This window comes from Pinus tabuliformis, chromosome 5_2 (genome assembly GCF_031772625.1).
Source record: "Pinus tabuliformis cultivar Carrire ecotype Pingquan chromosome 5_2, CPIR1, whole genome shotgun sequence".
Taxonomy (NCBI): Eukaryota; Viridiplantae; Streptophyta; class Pinopsida; order Pinales; family Pinaceae; genus Pinus; species Pinus tabuliformis.
The window spans coordinates 155,711,571-155,738,276 of NC_142306.1; the positions used below are offsets into that span (position 1 = coordinate 155,711,571).

The following is a 26,706-nucleotide window of genomic DNA, read 5'->3' on the forward strand; positions in this document are numbered from 1 at the left end:
GGGTTTCTATTGGCATGAAATGCTTTCTTCCATAAATGATGACCCCAAAGGATACAAGAGCCTTGGGTATGACAAGGCTAGAATCATTCGACTTGATCATAAAAAAGCAAAAATAGCACATTCTTTGAGTAAAATGACAAATTCTTGGAATGAGCATGGGGTGTCCATTGTATTTGATGGATGGAAAAATGTAAAAGGCAAGTCATTGATAAGTGTTCTTGTTGTGTTTGTTAGTGGTGCCATCTTCATTTCAGCATATGATTACTCAAAGAAGTTCAAGATCGGCATCAACATTGTAGAACCATTACTTGAAATAATTGAACGAATTGGGCCATACAATGTCATCCAAGTCATCATTGATAATGTTGCTAATTGTAAGGTAGCGGGAGCAATTATTGAGGATAAATACCCCAACATATTTTGGTCTAGGTGTTTGGTTCACACAATGAACCTTTTGATGCATGATATTATTAAGAACAAAAACCAACAATACAAATGGATTGTTGATTTGTACAAGAGAGGAAAAATGATAAAATTTATTACAAATCATAGTAATACCCATGGGCTTTTCCGCAGTCACTCAAGATTGGAGCTATTAAAGATTGCAAGACTGGATTTGCTAGCTATTATCTCACCTTCAGGCACCTTTTCAACGTAAGAGAGTCATTGACTAGCATGGTATCAAGTCAACACTAGCAAGTATTAAAGGACAGGGCTCCAAATGCAGTTGACAAGCAAGGTTTTGAAGAGGTGGAGGAGACCGCTCTTGATGGTCTGTTTTGGGCACGTGTGAGGGAAGTATTGCAATTCACCAAGCCCATTTACAGCATGATTCGTTTTGCATATACAAATAAACCAGTGATTGGGAAGGTGTATGAGAAGATGGATAGCATGTTGGGGCAAATAAAAGATATTGTTCAGGAAAATGATCCCAACTTGTATACAGTGATTCACAATTTTGTGTGTGCACGGTGGAATAAACTTAATGTTCCACTACATGCCTTGGCGTATATCCTTATGCCAAAATACTACTCTCCATCTTGATTGGGCCAACCTGCACCTAGGGGTGGGGTTAGGATCAAACCCCATACAAATCCAGAGGTATCTAAAGGATACATGGAAGCATTAGACAAGTTAGTACCTGACAAGGAGGAGTGTGTTAATCTGCGTCTTGAATTAGGAAAATACTTCAATTTAACTGGTATGTTTGGTTCTTTGCCTGCAATGGAAGATAGAGACAAATTTGATCCTCTCACATGGTGGGAAGCATATGGCGGCATGGGACTTTTGCCAAAATTAGCAAAAAATGTTCTCTCACAGGTTGTAAATACTTCTTCTATAGAGAGGTGTTGGAGCACCTACAACTTCATACATAATGTGAGAAGAAACAGACTCAATGAAAATTGGGCAGAAAGCTTGGTTTATGTGCACTACAACTTGAGGTTGTTGAGTCATTATTGTGATCGGGCTTATGAGGATCCAACATATAAAATTTGGGACAACCACCCAAAGGACGATAATTTGGAAGATGGTACTATACATCTTGAAGAATTGGAAGCAGCACTTTTGAGAGATGATGATGAAGCAACAACAACCATACCACCCCCACCATCCAATAGCAGTGCTAGTGCTAAAATTCCAACTATTGTTCCTTTGGTGTCGCCGCCTCCATCTACATCCTCACGTGGAGAGCATGTGCCTTCTGGTTCTAGTCGTGCGACTATGTGAGAAAAGACTCCTAGAAGACCACCACGACCTACTCAGAAATTAGACATTTCTCATGGGAAGAGGAAGCTATAGATCATAGGTTCACTTATCTTTTCTAGTTTCTAGTAGTTTTAATAATTGTTGACTCTTTCATATTTATTATGATATTTTTTGTAAACAATATATGACAATTTAAGTTTGAAGTTTGAAGTTGGCAATTATAACCCATTGGTAATGAATTATGAATATGATGCTTCGTGAAAGTTGAAAGTTGTTTCATTTCATGTTAGATATTCCTAGTTGTATTGGTTACACTTAGCTTACAAGTACAACTTTGGTGATCAATGACGATAACTGTTATATATTGAATTTGAAAGCTTGAAACTTTAAGATTGATGAATCATGAGACTCAATATGTTGTATGTTACTAACTTTTGTGGACATGGTTGATGAAGATTATAACTTCTATATGATTGATGTTATATGGTTCAATCTATGTTTTTATGCTTTTTATATCTAATTCATCATTCTACATGCTTTTGTTAGCATATATGCATCAAAATATAAAAAAAATATATATTACATAAAAATTCACTCCCCGATTTGCTCCCAAACCACAAGCTTCTGAAAATGTCATTCCCACTCCGACTCCCTGTTTTCACTTCCACTCCCAAGTAACCTGATCCTAATGCATTTTGACATTTGGAAATTTTCTCTATCTTTCTTGGAGATTCTCTTTGGCATTCTTGTTGATGGATATACTCTTAATTTTCTTGTAAGTGCCTTTTAATGCTATATTTCTGAATTAATGAATGTCTAATGCATGGAATTTTTGTCTTATGGTTATTATTGTGCCTTAATTCATGAAAAATTGTTTAAGGCCTTGATACTATTAGAGAATTTTTGCATGTGTTACTCATAAGATGATGAATGAATGAATGTTCCTAGAGGATAATTTGCATTTGCATCCTTGACACTCCATAACAATTGCCATCAAAGTATAAAAGTGTAAAGTTGTTGTGTAGTTGCATCCATAACTAGTGAAGCTTCTTCTTTAGGCCTCCTTGAAAAGTGAAGTTACTAAATCAAGATCATTTTTTACTCCAATCTTCTCAATCTGGTAGGCACTGGTCCTAGATCCTTGATGATCACATTAACTCAACGAAACATCAATCTTTTCACCTCTTCCTTCTCTCTTTTCTTTGTCCCTTTAAGGATAAGGAAGCCTCCCTAGGGTTTGGTGCAAATTTCAATAGGGAAGAGCTTTTAAAGAACTGTCTGGACAGGTTTTTGTGTTGGTGTTTCTTCTAGCTCTCCTCCTGAATTGAGGTCATTCCCATAGTTAAATCTCAAGATAATTGATGCCCTATCCATCGTACCAAGTGGGAACCCTAGGTGTTATCCTTCAACTTAGGGATTTCTTGAAGGTTTGTACCTTAGTAGCACATCATTCAAAACCTTTTCTCTTGAATATCTTGACTGTGGATGAACTCCTACCTTGTCAAATATCTCAACCTTAGGTCTCATATAATATTTCTCTCAAGGGGTTTTTCGTCGAAAGTCATCCTATCTTCTCCCAAAGCTCACACTTTAATTGAACTTTTCCACTGAATGAGCCATCCTTGCCTCACTTTGGACCTCAATATAGACACATCACATTAACCACAAGTCACATTACTAGGACTCCTCCCATTGGGGAAAATCAGAGAAGAGAAGGAGGCATAGGGTGTGGTGACAGTGGACTTTTGTCCCAAATTATTGTTGTGCCCTCTAGCTTTGGCCTATTTACTAGGCCTGCTAGTTTGTGTAGCCACAGGCATCATTCTTGTTGTGCTAAGCCAAATGTTGGGGGTCAGATGGTGTAGCTGGTTTGTTCTCCACAAACTCCTTCACACCCTACTCCTCTAGCACCACAGTAATTCTCTCCTTCCATGAGCAGAAAAATGTTGCTCCCAACAAACACTGCTCTGGTCTCAAACCTTGGTACGACATCTTGCTAGTCGAACTTGTCCAGAAACCCTAGTGCATTGGTTTACTGGCGATAGTTGCACTCTGTAGGTTAAACCCCTTGGCCACATTGTTGGGAGGAATAACTATTTCTATTCGAGTGGGGAGAAATCGATCTATTTGCAGGTGACAGAAAAAGGGCAATTGAAGCTGAAGGCGGAGGATGGATAGGAATAATCAATTCATAGCCTTTTCATTCATTTATTAATGAAAAATTCATAAGGGGCTGAAAATGATTTATAGCTAGCTGGAATGGGAATAGAGATCTAAGTTCCGCCTTGACTGTGATAAGGAAGTCCGTGAATAAAGCTAATTCATATTTTATGTATTGTATATGAGCAAGTTACTTCAATCTGGTTCGTAGAAGACTGCCCTCCAGCCTGCCTAGCAAGCACTCTTCAAACACCTCGAAACCCTAGCACAACCCTTCAGCTTTGCTACGCCTCCCCTTTGTGCCTTAACATGTTCCTGGGTTGAAAGCACGGTGTTGGTCTTCACTCAGGGACAAAGCTCTGATACCATGTTAGTTTGTTAAAACCCAGCGATGAACAAAAATCTAAACATTAACTTTTAACCCACAAATATGCTGAGTTTTCTAACTTGCATGCAACGGAAAACAAAAGGAATATATGAAGACAAGCACACCATAAAAACAATACACAATAATTTTACCCAGGAAAACCCAACTGGGGAAACCTACAAACTAGGTGGCTTCTATTAGGCTATTTCAACAAAATATTGTTCAGAAAATTTTACAATGAAGGGAAGACTTCCCTTGTCTCTGCAAACTCCTCAACACGCTGATACACCCTCTCTCAGCCTCTCAACCCAACCAGTTTACGCACTATACGATTTTCTACAGCTTCATACAGCCTGAACATGGCCTCTTCTACGCATTGAATGCAGCCTGGCTAGCCGCTAAAGTATACGTTGGCTGGAAAAGATCTAAAGTTGTAACAGCCTCTCTTTCTGCCTGTATTAGGATTCTGCACTGATCTGAAGTCCTGGTTTGCTGAAACCTTGGGTTGAAGTGTTCTCTTCTTGTTGCATCTCTGCCACCAAGTTCTCTCATGCATAATGACCAAATTTTGCACCCTTTTTCCCTCTTAAAATTCGACTTGGGCCCACCACTAACATGAATGGCCAAGATTAGATCTCCTTGGATGGTTAAGATCGATCTAAATTTTGACTACAAGAAAATTTAAATTGTCCTAACTCAAAAACAAATAGAGAAAGGTAAATTGCGCCTTGGCCCCACTTGTGGGTCCTCTGCCAAATTTAGTGCACCTACTAGATATGGCAGAACCCTTCCTCCTCTAACTTCATTTAACAAGATGGAGCTCAAATCTATATAAGGATTTTCTCTCTCCATTCTTTATGATGCTTGGATTTTGCGGGAGATGCCCTCTATGAACCTAACTGAGCATCCTATGAAGGCAATATGAATCTAGGGGTTTCTATACAAGTGTGGCTTCATTTTTCATCCATGTTAATGATTAATATTGCTGGAAATTACTTCTAATTCTGCTGCAATAAGGGCTCCAAAACAGGGAAGTTCTGTCATTGGAGAAGAACATTGCATGAGGTGCTTCCTAGTTCCTACTTAACTCTCTTGTTGTTTTTACATTCAGGTTGAATCATTATTGTTATGACATTTCTTTGAAAGTGTACACTGTATTTTCAACTTTAAGTAGGATCTCAATTTATTGTCTCAGCATGTGCATAAGTAGAGCACCTTTGTAGGGACCTACAATATGTTAATTCTCCAGCAATCTAATCAAGCATCAATAGGTGGGATTTTACATGTAGAGACAGCACTACTCACTGTCCCCATTCATCTATTTTCAACCCTCCTAGTTTTCTTTTTTCACTCCCTTTGCCCAAGTTGGATAGCCATTAGTCTTGGTCCAAACATCCATTTACTTTCAAGGTTTATCATACACCTTCTAGGGATACCCGACTTGTGCCAGAAGAGAGTCTGCCTAAAGTAACAGCATTGTTGTCGTGACAATGAACAACCCCTCTTAGTTCCCATAAGGCTGCACTTGTGATTTAGGGCTTACCGTTTAATGTGCAGGTTTGGGAGGTAAGATAAAGAAAGACTCAATTTTAAATCATGTAGAAGAGTTGTATTCGACATTTCGAGCTTCTGTAGCAAATCCCATCTTCAGTATGCTTGGACGAGAGAGTCAAGTGACCATTCACCCTTTGAACAATTTAATTTAGAAGAAAATCCTTTTATCCCTTAAGAGAGAGAGAGAGAGAGAGAGAAAACTCACCTTTTTTTCTTCTTATAAGATATATTTTTAATTCCTTTCCTTTTTTAGTTTGAGTGATCTAAGGTTAAATGGTCAAGAATTTTGAAATTAATGTATCAGATATGTTTCCCCTGGTTTTCTACAAGAAATTCAAAATAAGGGAAACAGGAGATTTTGGAAGAAAAAAATAGAAGAAGAAAATACAAATCTTGAACCACATCACAAAGAAAGAGGTGATGCAGAGGCTTGAAAGAAGCAAAGCACAGAATTAATGAGCCATCTAATATAAGTTAATTTAAACATGTTAGTCGTTTCATTAATTTCAGCCAATCATTCAAGTCAACTCTGTTAAAAGAAGGCAGATAGTTGACAAGTTTCCAGCTTCTTGCTTCTAGCAACTCTGTATTAGATGTTTGAAGTCAAAGCAATCATCATCACATTTGACTGTGTTATGCTGTAATTCCATCCTAAAATATGAAACATAATGTCACAGTTGAACAATATTATCTCTTTTTCATTTTATTTGTTGGATAGCAAGAGGAAATGATTATGATGGGTGCAACTAATTACCTGAAAATTGTCTCTTTTATCTGTCAACAATGGCAAAGGTACATCCCCTGATTGTTCTTTTAATGTATTAAAGAATCATGTCTGAAAAGATAGGACTAAAGAACTACTTCAGACAAAGAATACTTTCAGCACCATATTTTTAGACACTTCAACCCCTAGAAAACTCAATTTTCATATTTATAAAACCTGAAATGTCAAGATTGAATACAAAGAAAGAGTGTATTACAGCATCAATGCTCAATATCTGGTAGTTATCACTAATTTAGTTACATCTTTTCCACTGTGCTCATCTCTCCCTGCATAATCATTCTAATAGAACTCTACCCTTCATGCAAACCTACTCTGCAAAATGAAGCAGGTAGAAATGTACAGTGGAATTTGAATTGGTGGGATTTACCTGTACATGGCCCTTATTTTGCCGTTGCCTTCCACTCTTAGTGGTGGTGCTTGTTTCAGAAACATCTTTGTTTTTTCTATCCTTTTCTAGAGATAAACCTCCAAAGAACTTATTCAATGCTGCTCTTTGCTTTCGCAAATTCAATGCTTCTTCAGCAGATATAACAGCACCCCCATCATCTCCTACCCTCAGCAAAAAGAGCTTATTTTCATACACCTGCAGGGAGACACCCCATGATTATAATTTTGAATGGACATGATTTTAAACCATTAGTAACAAGGGTTAACATCAAAACCATTATGCCCATACAAAAAATGAAAAGCAACAATCATACCTGCAGTAAAAAACATTGTTGCCATTACCTTCAGAAAAGTAAAATACCTGAAATAACTCATCCATTTCACAATGTAAACATAAAAGGCCACCATCAGTTGTTTGGCAATTTGAGCAGCTTCGAACACGCTCAATATCTGCATCACTGGGGTTGTCCATCATCTTATCAACATCCAAAAGGCGATCAACTAAAGCTTTTCTTAAGTTCTCCAGGGCATCCAACCCAGTCTGCACAATGTACTTTAAACCACTAATATCCTGAAATCTGCAGGCAAAGAAAATACAGTGTTTAGTCAATTAGACTAAGCTATATTCTGAAACTCTTATGGCAATTGATAATGGTATATTAGAAGTAAAATGGCATCTTCTTTCTGCCAACTTTTCCTGGTACCCCCGTTGTTCGTGCAATGTAATTATTTATTCCATTATGTACTTCTTTATTGTATAAGTAATATATGCAGCATTTTGCAAAAAAAATGTATCTTATGAATTTCAAGTAGAGATCTTACATATGAGTTCAGAATAATTCAAGAAGAACAATTGTCAATATCAAAACCCAAATTTTGTAGATGCATAACAATAATAAGATGTGTACCACCCAAAATGGCACATGAGTTATAAAGCCCTAACAACGAGCGCAATCTTAGAGGGAACTAAGAAAGGCTATTTAATGTCACCAAAATAGTTCCTCTATTTAAGCTGTGTTGGGAAAATGGGTACCAAGGAAGTGTTTCCTAGTGCTTTTTGCCTTTGGCCTAGGAAAACACATGACACACCTTTTTAGTGGGTGACTTTATGAGTTATTGAAGTCATGTGACATTAGCCACTTTATGTGGTACAAAAGTACAAAGTATTTTCTTATATTAAAGTCACTTTATGTTTTTAAAGTGATTTTATGAGAAAAAGTACATAGTACTTTATATAATTAAAATTACTTTATCTTAGAAAGTGGCTCTATGTGGAAAAGGGTACAAGGTACAAAAACAACATTAAAGTGACTACGGAAGCTCTTAATGAAGGGGGAGACATGAAAAGGGATCAATGGGATATTAGATCTACACCCTTGATCTAGGAGAGCTGAGATCTAATCTCAGCCCCTGATCATAGGGTTAGGACTTGACTTCATTAGAAAAGACTAAAAAGGGAGAAAAGGCAAAGGAGATCAATCATTCTTCAAGTGTAGAGTTGGAGAAGGTGAAGAGGAGAAGAGGAAACTGAGAGGTCTTCAAGACGAGGCTGAAATAGCCTCAAGAAAAGGCTGTGATAGCTGAGAAGAAGGAAGAGGCTGTGATAGCTGAGAAGAACAAGGTGGCTCTCATTCTTCATTAGTATTTCTTGGAGGAGAGCAAGCAGAAGAGAAGGAGAGTTTACTGAAGCAAAAAGGAGGCTGAGATAGCTAACCTACAGCAAGGAGACCCTACTATTGGCTCAAATCTCAAGCTGGAAGAAGCATGCAGTCCGAGGAGGAGGACTGAAGCACAGGCACGCAAATCAAGGAGGGTTTGCTGTAGCTTCCATTGCTGATTTCAAGCAGAGGGAGGCAGGAACGGGCTGAGTTACAAGCAAGAGTTCTATAGCATGCAGACTGAGGATAAAAGCTACATTTGAGCCCAAGATTTCAGGCCCGAAAATTTAAGAGCAGCGCAGATTGCAGGGTCGGTTCTGTCAGCCTCATGGCACGCTTTTCAGGAGAGATTCCTGGTTTATCTGCATTAAAATCAAAGCAGAGATTGCTGGCTGCTAGCACGAATTTTGAGACTGAAATTCTGAGAACAGTGGCATCATATTAGAGGTAGAGAAGAGCTATCAGTGGCACGTGTTGGTCACCCTGTTGCAAGAGTTTCTAGGAGCAAACTTGCTGGACAGTGGCTCAGTTTTCAAGTGCAGTGGTCCAGATTTTGGCACTAACTCCTAGACAGAAGCAGGGAGATAAGTATCTCTGAGTTTGTAATCAACGCTATGTAAATTCTCTATGAAAAGCAAATAAAATTTCTTTCTGGACTGGTTTTCCCCTTATGGGTTTCTCCAAGGTCACAGATTGACCAAAAACAAGTGTTCATTTGTGTTCATGCTTGTGTGAAATTTATTTTATCAGCTGAAAGTTAAAGTCGAAGATGAGAGGTAGCCTAGCAATGTTTTTATTTGAATGCGTATTCATGTTTATATATCAGCTACAATGAAATGGGTTGTGGGCATTAAACAGTGATGTGCAAAACAAACTATAACCGGAGGAGCTACAGGAACCCTACAAATTTTCTATAAGCTGGCTATCCTCTAGCACACGGGAGTTATCCCCAAGATTAGGATTCCTAGACTTGTCCTTGAGGGTCAAGATTAATTTCAGATTTCGTAAAATAGGAATAAAAGATTGACTTTATCTTGTATTTTTGAATGGTTGAAAGGATAGACTAGCACCAAACATCCAAATAGAGCAAATGGAGTCCAGGCATTAAGAGAATTCAATTTATATGAGATGAAGGTGCATGATAATGATGTTACAATATGCTAAGATCACACAATGATGGCCATTTCCATATTGTAGAAAATAGCTATGAGAGTTGTTGTTGCCTCGCTTGCACACCTAGTTAATGTGGGAAAAATCCTCAACCCCACAAGCTGTAACGTGGAGGCAAACTAAGAGATTGGGATGTCACCTATTGAAGCAATATTTTCATGAACTTGTAGAGCAAAGTAAGATAGTTTAAATTTGCCAAAATGAAATACTTGTTTGCTCAAATAAAATAAAATAAACTTGCATATATTGTAAATGGATTGCACAAGTAAATGGAAATGGAAAAATATAAACTAATCTCAAGCATGTGCTAGAATAAGAAGATTATGAATGCTATGTTAATCATGCATGAAATGAAATTAGCAAGTGAGATTAAAGCAACTAACTAAGAAATTGGTCAATCCACAAACAAAGTTTCTCCCTCTAAATGGAGAGAAGGGATACCATGGGAAAAATTCCCAAGCTCCCACAAAAGAAATCAGCCTTTTATTAATTTAGTTACAAGAGGATGAGAGCCCCTAAAGGCCTCAACCAAGCTCAAGGAAAATCTTTACAATGAAAGCCTTAGGCAATAGACTTTTCCTTGATGAGTTATTTGATACAAATGAGTAATGTTGTGAACATCTGCATCGAGATAAAATCGGCAAGGGTTTGGAAAACCAAAAAATCGTAGAAATAGAGAAAATATCAATAAAAAATCAACGAACATCAGCAAAATTAAGATACCATAAAAATATCTTTAGAAATCAGCAAACATCGGCTAGGCCAAACAATCGAGATTGCGAAATAAAATTGGGATTTTGTCGAGATGTTCGCAACACTACAAATGAGGCCAAAGAAAGGCCTTGAAATCTGTTACATATAAAATCAGATTTGAAGAGAAGAGAAATTTGCACAAAGCGAGAAAGGTTAGGCCTCCTTAAGCCCACGGCCTAGAGAGAAAAGTGTTGCCCTCAAAGAGAACTCGGCCTTGCCAAAATGGAGCCTCAAATGCTCACAACCTCCTTGAATGCTAGCCCAAGGTCTTGCAAACAACTTGTTAAAAATTTCAAACAATAAATCCCGCAAGCTGCCACAAGAACAAGTTAGAGAGGGCTGCAAGATAAACCAAATATTAGCTATGAAACTAATCAAGAAAATTGCAAAAGTATATGTACAATATAGTCTACAAAGGCTAAGCTAAAGAATATGAGAGAACTCTATTCTTTGCTTAGCTATCATTCAAGCTCTTAAGTAGCAAATAAACAATTATGAGCACAAGAATTTGAAGGAATTATATTGAAAGAAATATGCTTGAAATATGAGCCAAGGCCACAAGTCCCTACAAGATAAATCGAAAGATGAAGCCTTGAGAATTAACAAATGTGGGTTCTCCTTCGAGTATTTCAAGAATGGATTGGTTCCTCCAAAAACTTCCCCACATTTGAAGCTTGATCTAAAAAAAGATTTTCTACACAACTTCACATAAAAAAATTAGATCCATATGAGCTTAGTCACATGCAATGATGAGATAAATTTAAAGATATATTGGACATCTACTAAATCATTCTCTATCTAGAGCAAGTAAATAAACCCTATGTGGAAAAAATCTAAGTCGGGATTAATTCGGCAAGGGTCCAAAAGTTGAAAAACTCGTTAAAGTCAGGAGCTTTTTGCAAAAGTCGGTAAAAAGTTGGCAAAATTAAAAAAACACAAAATTATTCATTTTTTTTTAACATCTAGAGTATCCACAACATCAAATAAATATATTTCCACATAAACATGTAAAGAAAGCTAATATAGAATATGTATATGAAGTCTAGTGCTACATCACATATCAAAATAGTGAATCAACTCCTGAATCTTGAGTCTTGTCTGAGTCTCAACTCTCAAGAGTCAAAATATCAACAAAAAATATAATAAATGTATATCATGAGTCATCTAAAAGTCATAAAGTAATCAGTCACTGAGATCCTCTTCCCTTTTTACGGGAATAGGGAATGGCTTTGCCTTTTCCTCTAGAGGAAGAAGGCCCTGCCCCTGGGGATACAAATGGACTCAATCATCCTCTAGAAGCCGATGGAAGAGGTGGCCACTGTCCTACACTGTTGTTGCCCATCCTAGATGGTGTCACCTCCTCCTCATCATCCTCAACCAGCTTAGCCTCCTGAACCTGATGTTGCTCCTCCTCCTCTACCTCTGGCTCTCCCTCCCCTGCAACTGCTACATCCTCTAGATCCACACCTAAACAATCCGGGATCAAGTCCATGCTTGGCCTCTCAGTCTCGACCCTCCATGCAGCAGTGACATCGATATTGTCCAATGAGATGACTTCCACATCAGTAGGTGTCTGAAGTTGTCTCACCCACAATCAAAGATTGTAGTAAACGTAGACCATGTCATTGAGGCGTTGGGACTCCAATCTGTACTAGGGTCATAGATTGTAAATTAGTACTTAGAAAATTTAAATATTAAAAATAATAAAATGAATTCAAAAAATTTAATTTGAAATTTTTTCACCTATTGCGCTTTTTGCTGTGTATTTTGTCAAATACACTCCAGTTGCGCTCACACCTAGAGGAACTGCATGTTTGGCTGAGCATTTGAATGGCAAGCTTTTGGAGATAGGGTACTCTGGCACCATAGCTTGTCCACCAAGCATCTACAAGTTAAAAGAAAAATGAGAAACATAAAAAAAACATTGAAATTCTAAACTTGAAAGTTTGAAACAAACTAAAGCTTACCTGGCATTTTGGTCGTCCTATTGTTAATAGCCATGGTAAAACCAAATGTGCCATCTCCCATCCTATAGACCTCCATTTCTTTAGAAATATCTTCACATTTTTGCTCAGATGACACCATCCTCTCAACACAAGTGAAGAATCCATCCATCACCTTGGCATCAAATCTGAAACCACAGGCGTAAGAAAATGTGAGGTTGAGGTAGATACCTGCAACATGAATAGGGTGATGGAGGGTATTGTTCCATCGCTCATCAATCACTCTCCATATGACCTGTTGTTTCTCTAACCCCTCCTCTCCCTTACCTTCATAATAAGCACAAATGGCTTCTTTGGCCCTATCCATGGCCTCAAGGCTCATACAAGTAGCCCATTGTGGGCTTGTCTCCATCAACCAACCGAAGAACCCTTACCAAAGGTTCTGAAATGGCACACACCTCCTCTACTCCTGCCCAAAAGCTCTGATCATATGAAACTAGTCTGCATATGCCATCTCCCTCTGGTTTGCGGCTAATAGATAAAGCACGCCAATCCGCTGAAAGAAACATGCTCTTCACATCGCACATAGAATTCAACAAAAAGTGAAGAGATATGAAAGTAGTGGCAAATCGTGTAATGGCAGGACACACCAACTCTTTGTTTTTGGTGTATTTTCTCATCAAACTAAGCACAGATGCATGATTATATATAAATTTTGTTATACTCCTGGATGATTCAACAATATCCTTCACAATAAGACTCTTACCTATATCCTCCAACATCAAGTCAATGCAATGAGCAGCACAAGGTGTCCAAAACAAGTTAAGATACCTCTCCATAAGCAACTTGCCAGCTGCAACACAATTTGCAGCGTTGTCCGTTATGACTTGGACAACATTGCTTGGGCCTACTTCCTGAATGAAGAGGTCCAACAACTCACATAATGTACGTGCATCACTAATGTGTGCAGATACATCAACAAATTTCATAAACATTGTCCCCTTGGGGCAACTAACCAAGAAGTTAAGAAGGATCCTACCCTTCTGGTCAGTCCAACCATCTGACATGACTGTGCATCCAGTTTGTTCCCATGATGCTCTAAACTCCTCCAATCTAGAAGTGTGATCAGTCTTTTCATCTTGAAGAAGAGGCCCTCTCAATTCTGCAAAGGTGGGGGCTTTGTACCCTGGGCCAACGACAACAACAACATCAAACATACGCTAGTAGAATGGGTTTGTCTTGGCAATGTTGAAAGGAACATCACTCCATAGAAGACACTTACTAACCAACCTGTCAGCTTCTGCCTTTTCCTTTTTTTTAAGTGTTGATTTGATGCCAGGTTGTGCACCAACTGTGGTTCTAGGAACAAAAAAAGATGAGATAGATGAGGGGTTGGGACATATGGGTGAGGAAGGTGATGCTGAAGAAGCACTGCCACTGTCAATTCCCCCCACTCTTGAGGCCCCTACAAGTTGGAATTTTAGTGTTACCCTGGTGTCTTTTCCCTCCTCTTTATCCATCAATGATTGAATGGCCCGTCGGATGATTTCTGGAGTTGTATTTGGGCAAAGGTCAACATTTTTCCCTGGAATTTGCCCCAAATGGAATTTTAATCTGTTGATACCTCCTGACATATGCTTGCCACACAACTTGCAAGTCAAATACATTCTATTGATCCCCCCAGATTCGTGTATAGTATCAGGTTCACCATATTCCCACATAGCGTCCAAAAGCCTTGGCATTTTGTTTTAAACTTTGAACTTGAATTTAAACCTGGGCACAAAAATAATTGAAACAAATTAAAAATTTCCCATCACATAAGAAGCAAACACAAATGCAATAGTTGATTTTAGATTTTAAATGCCTCTTCTCAGTCACTTGAAAACACTCAGATTCAGTAAACAAGGGTTTGAATTTTTGTCATTTTATTCTTGAAAGTTGAAGTTTTGCTTCAATATAAATTCTAAACAATGTTTCCCTTTCAAAATTCTAGGAAAAAATAAGATATAAACAAACTAATAGAATTTTAAAGAAGTATAGAAAGATTTAAGAAATCATTTGTGTAAAAAAAACTAAGAGAGAAATTAAAATACACACTTGGCAACAGCAATTCGGCACTTTGAATCTCCCACATTGAGAAGTGGACAAATCTCCAAATTCCCGCCATAAAACTCACAAATATTCTCCTCTAGGGCAATGGCAAACAACTATGAATCTCCACAGCGCCGAATGGGAGAAAAAACAGCAGAAAATGATATCATTTTCGGACTTTTCGGCCTCTTTATCCGCGACCTAGGAGGGCGCCCGACTTTTTGGGTCAACTCCCAATTAAATCGGGAGTATAATGATTAAATCGCAATTTTTTCCTTTCTAAAAAATTCGGCAAAAAATCGGAGGATTAAATCATTTAGTTGAAAAAATCGCATTTTTAGGATTAAATCGTGATTTTTTGCAGATTTTTTCCACACTGAATAAACCTTATGTTGATGTAAGATAGTTATACATCAACACAACTTGAAAAGCATAATGGAAATAATAGCATAATGAAATGAGTAGAAAGATGAAAGAAAAAATATCAAGATATTACCATACACGATGAGAATAACACCTCAAATGTAACCCCAAAGTCTTTTGTATTAATTGGAAACAAATATACAATCCAGCAAAGTCTCCTTAAGCCCAATAGCTCGTATCAAGATTACAAAGTGAGAGCCCAAAGCTCACTTAAATAGAGAAATGGGAGCAAATCCCAATGAAACAACCATGTGACAAGTGGACTTGGAGAAGATCCCAAGAAGAGCAAATCGAATTCCAAGTGTGGAGTGGCTATGACACATGTGAAGTCAATCCAAGTCGAATTCCCTGAGGTGGCCCAGCATATTCTCCATCAAGAAATGTGAGTTCCAAGTGTGAGGTAAGGAAATGCCAAATGTGAAACAAGAGAGAGTTAACCCTCATGTGATCTCATCCACCTAGCCAAATGATGACAAATATCCTCTTTTCCATGCGTAGAGCTGCCAGAAGGAATGCGTTGAAGTTGGCTAGTAGAATATGTTGAGCTTGACTTTAGTGTGATTGCCATGCGTGGGAGCTAGGTGTAGTTGAAAGTGGAGACAAGACTCCAAAAATATCTCCAATCAAATATTTGCCAAACATTCCAAGATCCTCCAAGAAATTTGATTTGCCAAGTCACCAAATCAATTTCCTTGGGAGATCTATTTCCCCATGTGCTCAATGTCTCAATGATGTCATGTGCCAAATCACCTTTTGACTCTTCCTTCACTTGCTCTTTGACTTGGGATAATTTCCAAGTCATTTCCATGTCATTTTATCACATGGGGTTTTTTATTTTTCTATATTTAATTTATTTTGGGCTAATTTATTGCCACATTTTCCACAAAACTTAAGAAAAGTGGATTTTGAAGGTCCATACCTTATTTTTTACCCCTCAAAGTATGTCTTAAAAAAAAGTTGAGGGTGAGAGGTGTCATTTTGAGCACACATACCCCATACAACTTCTCTAGACATCACTTATTACATTTTACAATCATAATTTATTAAAATTTTCGTCCTGCAGGAAATTTTAAAAATAAAAAAACTGACCCCTAGACCTAATCAAATTCCACGAAATTTTACAAGTGATCTAGTATGGTAATATACAATGACTCTAGACACTAGGACTCACCCAAGGCCTTGCCATCAAGCCACACTCCAACTTTGGGGTTATGCTTGGAGGAAAAAACTCAATTAATTATTAAGCGCTAGAAAGTACCAATAATTAACCAAGTAAAAAAAACCTCCCAGAGTAAACTCACTTGATGACAATGTCCCAAGTTACCTAGGCCTGTTACATGACTCAATTCATCACACTAGCATCACTTTACAACATCCCCATAGGGCTTGCGAAATCTAAGTACAATATAGAAGAAGATGAGAAAAAAAATATAGAGTTAAAAAACTTTAATGATATATGAACTCTGATGGTACATGAAGCCTCTGACATATCCTCAGGCATGGAGCCTTCAAGTGATCTTCAATGATCAACAAGAGCCCTTCCAAATGTGCTCCACTTTTACATGAGCATGCCAACAAAAAGGGATTATTTTACCATAAACTGAGAATCTGCTCTACCTTTCAATGAAATGACAACAGAAAGAAAGTCTAATTTAACAGAAAAACAACAGGAAATAAAGATAGAAAACACCTCAACCAAAGCTCTTCCTTAATGGAGAAACTGGCTTTTATATAAATCCCTTTGCAACAAATTTAAGGTGAATTTCCAGCGACAAGAAATCAGGACATATGGATGAAAATTGAAGATCCTAATATAACCATAGCCCTTAACTTTGCTTGCCTCCCAAAAACATTTCTAATACTAGCACAAGAGTTTTCTCCTCTGACAACCAAAACAATGATGGAGATTTTCTCTATATAGAGATCTAACTCAAAACACTCAACAATAAAATAATAATAAACAAGTTCTAGATCTATGATCTCTATTAGGAATGATAAAAAAACTACATCTCCAAACCACCTCAAAGACTATTAGAAAATCGGAAAGGCAAAAATATTTTCTTATATTGATAATTACTTTTGATATTCTTATGTTCTTTGTTATGTTTTTCTTCTATCTTTTCATCAAGCAATCATCAATGTAAAGACATGAAGATCAGGGACACCAAAAGTAGGCACTCATCCAAGGCTAAAACCCCTTATAGCGAAAACCAAGTGAGAACTCTTTCTCCGGTAGATTCAAAATCAAGATGAGATAGACCAGGACTCTAGACCAACAGACCTTCCTCCTCCACCAAGTTAGAGTTTCAATATAATTCAGCAACCTTCAATAGTCTCTTCTTGTCCAGCAACTATGACCCAGCAACAACCTAGGATTTCGGCCCCCAACAACTTAGAATTTCGGCCCAATTTCAGCACTATAGTTTTAACCGCTCCAGCAGCTCAGCAGCTTCACAAGTGTGTGAGAGAGATATTTTTGACTTCTTGTGCTTGATACAGACCTCTTTCTCGTTCACTAGCCCTTTCCTCTTTTTCCCTTGTATTTTGCACTTTTTTTGGCCCCACAAGTTGCAGATCAAACTTGAGTGAGTGAGTGCTCCAATCAGGTCGTGTCGTTGCCTTTATATAGGACTTTTTGCCCCTCAATTAGGCTTGATGTCGCACAAAGTGTCTAGGCACCGCGACAATGCTCAGAGTAAGTGTTGTCACTGTAATCCTTACTCCGTTTAGGCTCTCTCCTAGACAAGTCTAGAGGGGTAGTCCCTAAGGTGAATGGATGACAATAGCCTGTGAAACACAGGCTCTAGGAGACCTAAAGATGGACAACCTGAGAAATTTAGAACAAATCTTGCTCAACTGAGATGAATAGATTAAACACAAGACACAACCACAGGATAGAAATGATTATAGATCAGTGCCTTAGTATTCGATTAACCATAGATTGAACAGAAACAAGATATCTCAAGTAATTTATATATGTGGCAATGCGACAATCATGAACAACTGCAATATTTCTAACAATTAAATCCCATGAAGACTTATGAAAATTAAATGCTAAACAATGATTCTAAATTAAAAATGATCTTCTTCAATAACCCAAATCTAGAATTAATTATCTTTCTCCTATCGCCAATATAATTTTTAAAACATTAATCACACTTGACAATAGAGAAATACAAAAATTGCATTTAATCACCAAAAACACCAAGGAATTTTAAATTAGAATTGTAATTATTCCTTAGGCAATAATTTTAATGTGGTAAATGAAGAAATCAAACTAAATCAAAGGGTTAATAAATTAAATTTTTAATGGGCCATAGGCCACATTAAAAATATTTAATGTGAAAGCGCAAATCCACCTTTAATTTATTTCATTCTCAATTTTAAAGTCACTTAAAAAAAATTAAAATTAAAAAAAAAAAAAAAAATATATATATATATATATATATATATATATATATATATATATTTTTAAATTTAAGAATTTTTTATGTTTTTTTAATTTTTTTAAATGAAAATCAAAATACAAAAAATAAAAGAAAGGAAATCGAAACAAATATCAAAAGAAAATCATAAGAAACTAAAACAGAAATGAAAATCAAATAAAAATAAAACAAAATAAGAAAAAAGAAAATCGCATTTTAATTGAAACAAATCTAATGTAACCAAAGTTTTTTTTTTAAATGAAACCCAAAAAAGAAAAAGAAAAGAACTAACCCTAAAACCCTAACTAAATACCTAAGGCGAAGACCAAATGAAAATAAAAATAAAAGAAAGGAATCGAAATGTTTGGTTTGTTTTATGCAGGTCGACGGAAGGAAACAAGGAACGCAGTTGACGGCGACAAGTTGAGACAAGTCGATGGAGCGATAGCAGCATTGGAGTTGTAGTAAGCAGGGAACCACGATGAGGAGCTGCAAATCGATGAGGAGGAAGAAAAGGGGTGCAGGCTTGAGGAAACGCAGAGAAGGGAAGACGGAAGATGAGGGAAGAACACAGTTTGGGACGCGAAGGAGCAGAGGAGAAGAGTAAGGGATGTGAAAGAAGGGAGTTGTAAATCGATGCAGTTTGAAGGAGCGAGATTTTATTGCAGGTCGACGGAGGAGGTGGATACAGCTGTGAGGCAGGGTTTCGATAGCCAGTTTGCAGCGGAAGACGCAAAGAGAGAGGTGGAGTTGTGAGAAGGATAAGGCATCATTTGGTTGGGTAGGCGGAGGAGTTAAGGGTTTCGATGGGGATTGATGGGGAGAACAGTGCAAAGATAATGGAAGGAGGGTTGCAAGAGAATTTTCGAGGGTGGAGAAGCTGCAGCCAGCAAACTGTGGACAGCAGAAAAGATAGATTAGGGCCGCAAAAAAAAAATTGAATTTTCCATAAACCCAAAAAATGCAGATAACAAAAAGCTAAGTCACAGGACATGTCCTCCAAGGTCCCGTGTCCTGTAATTAACGTGTTGGACACGAAAACGGCCCTAAAACGTGTCAAAAAAGTTTTTTGTCGTGTCCTCTAAAACGTAAAACGTATTTGGGCGTTTTAGTCGTGTCCTGCTCCTGGAAAACGAGTATTCGGTTTATAGAAAATGTTGCCCTAACATTTTTTCCTCCTGTTGAATACGTACCCCATGAAATCACTAGTTTAAAGCCCACGCAATTATTTTTTCAGGGTTCTTTTCCTATTTTCCTTCGTCGTCGCTCTCCGTCGCTGTATATTCATCCTGTGGAGCCGTTGTGTGCAACGTGTGACGTTTGGAAACTTGGCACTTTCCGCACTTTTTCACGTTTCATTTGCAGTTCATGACATATATTTTATTCAAATGTTTTGACCTCTTTTAACGTTTCATTTGCAGTTCATGACATATATTTTATTCAAATGATTTAAAATTAAAAATATCTAAATACTCTTTTACGGTTTTGAACGCTGGAAGATGTGTTTGCAGCTTACGCGTTATGGTTTTCAACGCAACTTCTGTTTTCTGTTTTAGTTGCTATTAATTACGCCCTAAATCACTCACGTTGTGGCTCTTCGCATTGGTTTTTTCGGCGTTAATCTTAATGTTGGATGGAAAATGATTTAGCTTAGCGTTATTTTTAATTTCATAAAACTACACTATCAAACTATTATCGCCAAAAAACCAAAATTAGACGAGACTCAATCTTATTTACTTTTTACTTTATGTTATTGACTTTTCATTTTTAATCTAAATATATTTCGTCATACTGATACTATAGATTTTGTATTTAGCTTATGGCTTATCTCCTATTTCTCGGTCTTCCGATTTTCTAATTGGTTTTATGTTTTATCACACAACTTTCTATTATATTTGGAATCTAGAAACACATGTAAATTGTCAAACTACTTCTCTTTTTATATTTAACAAAAAAATTAATCGTCAAATCACATCTCGTGCTTCAGTTGGACATTACTTGTCATTTTGACTAGCCTTTGTCTTCCATTGTTGAAATGGACACCAAGTTCTTCTTGAGATCAGGTACATATAAGACTTCTTGCAAATGAATTGTGTTACGCCGATTTAATTGAAGAGTAACATTCCCTACACCCTTTGCGGGATAGGTGGAATTGTCACCAAGAATAATCTCCAATTTTGTCTCCTTCTCTATCAGATTAGAGAGAGCTTCCTTGTAACTAGTGAAGTGCCTAGAGGCACCACTACCAATAAGCAAATTGCCCAATGAGTCCAGAGGAGAGGTAGTGGAGAGGGCCGATATCAGATAATATTCATCTTGCTTATTGTTAACAAAATTTGATTCATACCTGGAGTTCCTTGCTTTCTTGGAGGGTTGACCACTTCCTTGATTTCCAGCATTCCTCTTTCCTTTGCCATTGAACCTGCCATTCCTTTGATTGTGGTTGGAGGTGCCCAGGGAGGGATTTTGATCATCGTCATGAGATATGTCCTTCCTATTTGGACACTCCCTCGCATAGTGGCCAAATTTATTCCAAGCAAAACATCTTCCCTTTCTTCCACCCTTTGATCTAGCCTTTCCTTTGAATTTAGACCCAGAATTATTTATCCTTTTAGCATGAGAGGAGAAAGCAGTCGGGTTGCCTTTGAATGAAGGCATTTCTTGCTCTACTATCCTTGTCTCTTCTTGAATGCATCTCGCCATCAATTCCTCAAATCCCGGAAATCGATCATTGTTGAGAAGAGTGGTTCTAAATACATACCATTCGGATGGGATCCCTCCAAGTGTAGTGATAGTCAGTTTCCTGTCAACAATGACTTCTCCAATCGATAGGAGATCATTCTTGATCTTAGTGATCCTTAAGAAGTAGGATTGAATATCCTCATCTTTTCCCTTCTTAATATCCTTCAACTTATTCTTCAGCAACAAAACTTGATTTGCATCACTAACTTTAAACAAGCTTACCAGTCTATCGTAGATCTCCTTGGAGGTGTTCAGCTCAGAAACGTAGGCCACTAGGCACTTGTCAATAGAGTCTTGGATGATCTTCTTCGCTTTGACTTCACCCTTAGTGTACTTGTTCCTTGTAGCAATTGGTGCATTTGATGGAGGCTCTGTAATTTTGCCTCTCACATAGTCCAACACTTCCTGCTCTTCCAATGTCAAATCAAGAGACATCTTCCATCCGTGATAGTCAGACTTCTCACGGAGCTTGTCTTTGGCAAGGAAGTGTGATGAGGAACCCATGAAGTCTTTCTCTCCAACAATCTTTGGTGATTGCTCTTGCTCTTGCTCTTGCTTGGGCTTTGTCTTCACCTCACCTCTGATACCATGTTAAATTATGGTATGTTCTATGCTTAGAGCAATTTACTTCAATTTCTTCTTATTAGCCCAATGTCAATTCACAGTTTAGCAATCACATTAACATAAAGTAAAATGTTGATAGAACATAAATAAATCGATAAAAGACAAGCCAAGACAAGAGACACAAGATGTGGCGGCTAGCCAGGGACAAACCCCAATGCGGGGAAACCCTTTGATCAATTCTTCTATATTCTTCAATAATTCAGCAGAGAGAGAGAGATAGTACAATATCACAAATCTGTGATTTTATATCAGCAGTAATACAACAGCAACCAACAAAGTCAAAGCTAGTCAAAACAGCTCCAATTTGACCTCAAGTCAACCTAGGAGAACTCGGCCTCCAACAGCAATAGTAAGCAGCCCAAAACAGTCCACAAAATGTGGTCAAACAGCAGTCAACGCACTGCAGCCCTGCGGTCAGCCCTAACCAGTCAACGCTGGTCAAATCCATGGTCAAACAGGCCAGCGTTTGGCTGCCCAGCAATGTGGCTAGCCTAGGAGAGGCTGCCCAACCCAAAAACGCAGTCAAACCTTCCACTATGCTGGTCAACACATGCATAAAATAGATTCATGTTCAGCCCTAAGTCAACGCTGCCCTAAACCTGATCTGCGTCCTCCTTCTTCAGCCACACGTGTGAGAGAGAGACTCTTCTAATGCATAGGAGAGAGAGAAGCTGTGTGGTGAGATAAGTGGAATAATGCCACAAGGTCTCCTCCTTTTATATGAATCGTGAAGGACAAGTTGGGGTTGTACCACACACTTTAGCTTGTTGGCCGAACTTGACAAATTGTCAAGAAATACAAATAAATTCATATCTCTATGAACAGATGTCGGAATCAAATGATCGTTAGATCAATCCTACACCTCTCGACGACAGGAATCCACGAAAAATATCAGCTGCCATTAATAAGATGACCCACATGGAGTTTGGCCCTAGTTGCCAATTTTAGCTCACATACTACCCATTTCTGCGACACAAATATAATCCAGCAGACCAAGCCTAACCAAATAAAATAAAATAGTTAACCTAAAAAAATAACCTAACCAAATAGTTAGGATTATTCCCAAATTACTTTTACATAGACTCGATCTAGAACACTATGACTCGCCTAAGATCCTAGCGATAAAATCCATTCCAACTTTGGGGTAAGACTGGAGGGAAACTCTGCCAACCATCCGAGAATGGATTGGTGAGACAAAAAACCTCCCAGAATGGAGATCGTCACTAGAAAAGTAGGTTTACCTACGTCGTTACATACATGGCACGAATTTGCTGAGATCATTTACATTATACTCATGCAAAAAGGGTTTACATAACATCTTGGAAGTCAAGCTGATGATGATACCTGGACAGCACAGACACATCAATCAGGTCCTATCCCTTTGGCGAAAAAAGGGGTGTACTGCTATGGGTTGTTGACACGTAGTGGCCAACATTTGGCTCTGCTTGGGGACATGTTGTTGCGCCGGAGGAATGTGAGAATCCAGAATCTGCATCCACGCAAAACACAATATAACATAAGTGGCGTCCATCCAAAAATCATCATATAACGTTAAGCACATGAAAGATATAAGCTCCTCATTTATTAACTATCCTAATAACATGCAAAACATCTACCTACAAAACAAAATAATGAAATAAAAGGGTGTAGGGTTAGGAATACAATACAAAGGATGCCCCATGGCATTAGATATGTTCAATGTAGTGCATGCTGAGCATTTTCCTGCTTTCAGGGAAATCTGTTGGTTGTTCCTCAGATATACCATGTCCAATCCTTGACACGGTAGGACTTTTTCCTATCTGAAAATCAAGTTGATCGCGGCCATCAGATGGATCAAACCGCTTTCTCATTCTCTTTATCTTGCGCTTTTTCTTTTTGTGAGGTTGTGATGTTGATGATGATGTGGTCGGCGTACAACTTCCTTCTTGATCCGAAAAACACTCGTATGGAAAATTTGGAATGTTCAAGACTTTTGTGACCTGCGCTTCTTTATGAACCTGATCTGTTATGACTGGTGGATCAACCATGTGAGCATCAACCTGATTCTTATTAATTTCCATTTTATCCGGGTTACCTTCAATTAGCCACTTTTCAATGGAACAAATGACCTCCTCATAATAAGATGGAGCTTGCTGCAACAGACAAGCAAGCTTATGATCTGTTGGCATTTCCTTGTTTCTTTCATCCTCTGATTGATGTTGAAATTTTTGTACCTATATCTTTTCCATTGTTATGGCATCTATCTGGTTAAAGTGTTCCACCTTCATAGCACTGACTTCGTTGGCATGGTTTTCCTCCATGGTCAATAACCTATTCTAAAGACATATTTGACCAACTTCCATGTCCTTTATAATTTTATCATTCTTTGCTTTCATGCCCATAAAGCAGTTTTTCATATAGTTTATGTCTTTCTTATGATTTGCTTGCATGGTAGCTAACTGATTATTATAATTGAATCTCATAATGGTCATTTCTTCATCCATAGTTGACAATCTATTCTAAATCGAACTTATTTCTTCTTGATAACTTGATTCCATGGCAGTGACTTGATTTGAATGATTAAATTCCATGATCGTCATCTTTTCCTCTAGGGCTAATAACTTGTTTTGCATAGAATTAATTTCCCTAGCATGATTCGCTGTTAATGTTGCTTGATTAAGTTCCATATCTTTAATAATTTGAGCCTGATTAACTTTTGCATTCTTGCTTACTTGAACCTGATTTAACTGTATGTCTTTAACCATTTGAATTAACTCCTTGAAATCATTTTCAACTTCTATAGTTTTCTTTACTTCAGTTTTTTCTTTGACTTTGTCTTTATTTCCACATTTATCTTCAAAGACATCAATGATTAATTGTAGAGAATCATAAGTGTTATTAGGGAAATTAGCATACCAATCAAAAGCATCTCCAGATAAGGTAAGAATGAAAATCTTCATCTTCATATTGAGAATATGGGAGACACTTGTTTATACAGAGGCTGACATTCTGAAGGTGAGCTTCGGCAGTAAAAACATTGTTACCTTGAAAAGGCGGAAATTCATCGATGGAGTCACCAAAAAAAGAAGGATAACTATGCGGAGCTCTCTAAATGTTAGTAAAATCACAAGGAGCAAAAGATAGGCCAAATTGATATCAGAGAGAGAAATCCTTGCTCAAGAAAATCAAAACATCTACAAGAAGCGAGCTTCTAGCAGAAATTCTTGTAAGAAATGGAAGAAGTGGAGTCGCCACTTGAGCATGAATCTCTCACAAAGTTTCCAAAGGCGAAACCGAAAAGTTAGTGGATGGAGGAAGATGGATATTCATGGAGGGCTCCTCGTCTAGGATTAAATGAATAAATAAGTGGAGTCGCCACCCAAACAAGAGACCAACCGGAATGTCCAGGTGCAGAAAGTGAATATGGAAGGATTAGATGAGAGAGATGATGAGAATTAGGATGAAGAGACGAAATGATGCCAGAAAAATGAGATGAAATGTCGTAAAGCCAAAGTCCAATAAATTGGTCCTTGGTGGAATTGCCAAGAAGTGTTGGTTTTGCCGGCTCAAATGATAGATGAGAAATGAGAAGAATGATGAGGAAATATCATTGAAACGCCGAGAATAAAATGTCCCTGGAAATGGCACCAAAAAATGTTGTGCCGCTTGACGAGCTAATGAATAGTGGAAAAGATAAGATGATTAGAAAAAAGTCGAAAGGACCAAGGACAGAAAAACTCTATCCCCCGCAACGGCGCCAAAAAATGTTGTTGCACAAACTGTCTACGCACCGCGACAATGCTCAGAGTAAGGGTTGTCACTCTAATCCTTACTCACTTCGTTTAGACTCTCTCCTAGACAAGTCAAGGGGGTAGTCCCTAAGGTGAATGAATGAGAATCGCTTGTCAAACACACGCTCTAGTAGACCTGAAGATGGACAACCTAATGAATTTAGAACAACTCTTGGTCAACTGAGATGAATAGCTTAAACACGAGACACGACCACAAGATAGAAATGATGATAGACCAATGTCTTAGTATTCGATTAACCATAGATTGAACAGAAACAAGATATCCCAAGTAATATATATATATATATGTGGCAAAGCGACGATCATGAAAGACTACAATATTTCTAGCAATTAAATCCCATGAAAACTTATGAAAATTAAATGCTAAACAATGATTCTAGATTAAAAATGATCTTCTTCAATAACCCAGATCTAGAATTAATTATCTTTCTCCTATCGCCAAATAATTTTTAAAACATTAATCACACTTGACAATAGAGAAATACAAAAATTGCATTTAATCACTAAAAACACCAAGAAATTTTAAATTAGAATTTTAATTATTCCTTAGGCAATAATTTTAATGTGGTAAATCAAGAAATCAAACTAAATCAAAGGGCTAATAAATTAAATTTTTCATGGGGAATAGGCCACATTAAAAATATTTAATGTGAAAGTGCAAATCCACCTTTAATTTATTTCATTCTCAATTTTAAAGTAACTTAAAAAACAAAAAAAAAAAGCAAAAACAAAAGATTTGAAATTTTTATGTTTTTTGAATGTTTTTTAAATGAAAATCAAAATAAAATAAAAAAAAATAAAAGAGAGGAAATCAAAACAATATCAAAAGAAAATGATAAGAAACTAAAACAAAAATGAAAATCAAATAAAAATAGAACAAATTAAGAAAAAAGAAAACCTCATTTTAATTGAAACAAATGTAATGTAACCAAAGTTTTTTTTTAAATGAAAACCAAAAAAAGAAAAAGAAAAGAACTAACCCTAAAACCCTAACTAAATACCTAAGGCGAAGACCCAACAAAAATAAAAATAAAGAAGGAATCGAAATGTTTGGTTTGTTTTATGGGGGTCGACGGAATGAAACAAGGAGTGCAGCTGACGGCGACAAGTTGAGACAGGTCAATGAA

The 26,706-nt window shown here is 37.4% G+C and overlaps 1 protein-coding gene across 6 annotated transcripts in view; it reads right to left on the reverse strand.

Annotated features, from left to right (window-relative positions):
• Positions 1–26,706, reverse strand: part of LOC149157990 (uncharacterized) — a 459,039-nt gene that overhangs the window by 268,570 nt on the left and 163,763 nt on the right. For all 6 annotated transcript variants that reach the window (XM_089436071.1, XM_089436075.1, XM_089436074.1 and 3 more), the window contains exons 13-14: positions 7,321–7,537; positions 6,940–7,155 (exon numbers count right to left, since the gene is read on the reverse strand). In XM_089436071.1, coding sequence (XP_089292197.1) covers positions 6,940–7,155; positions 7,321–7,537 — 433 coding nt within the window. The remainder of the gene's footprint in view (positions 1–6,939; positions 7,156–7,320; positions 7,538–26,706) is intronic.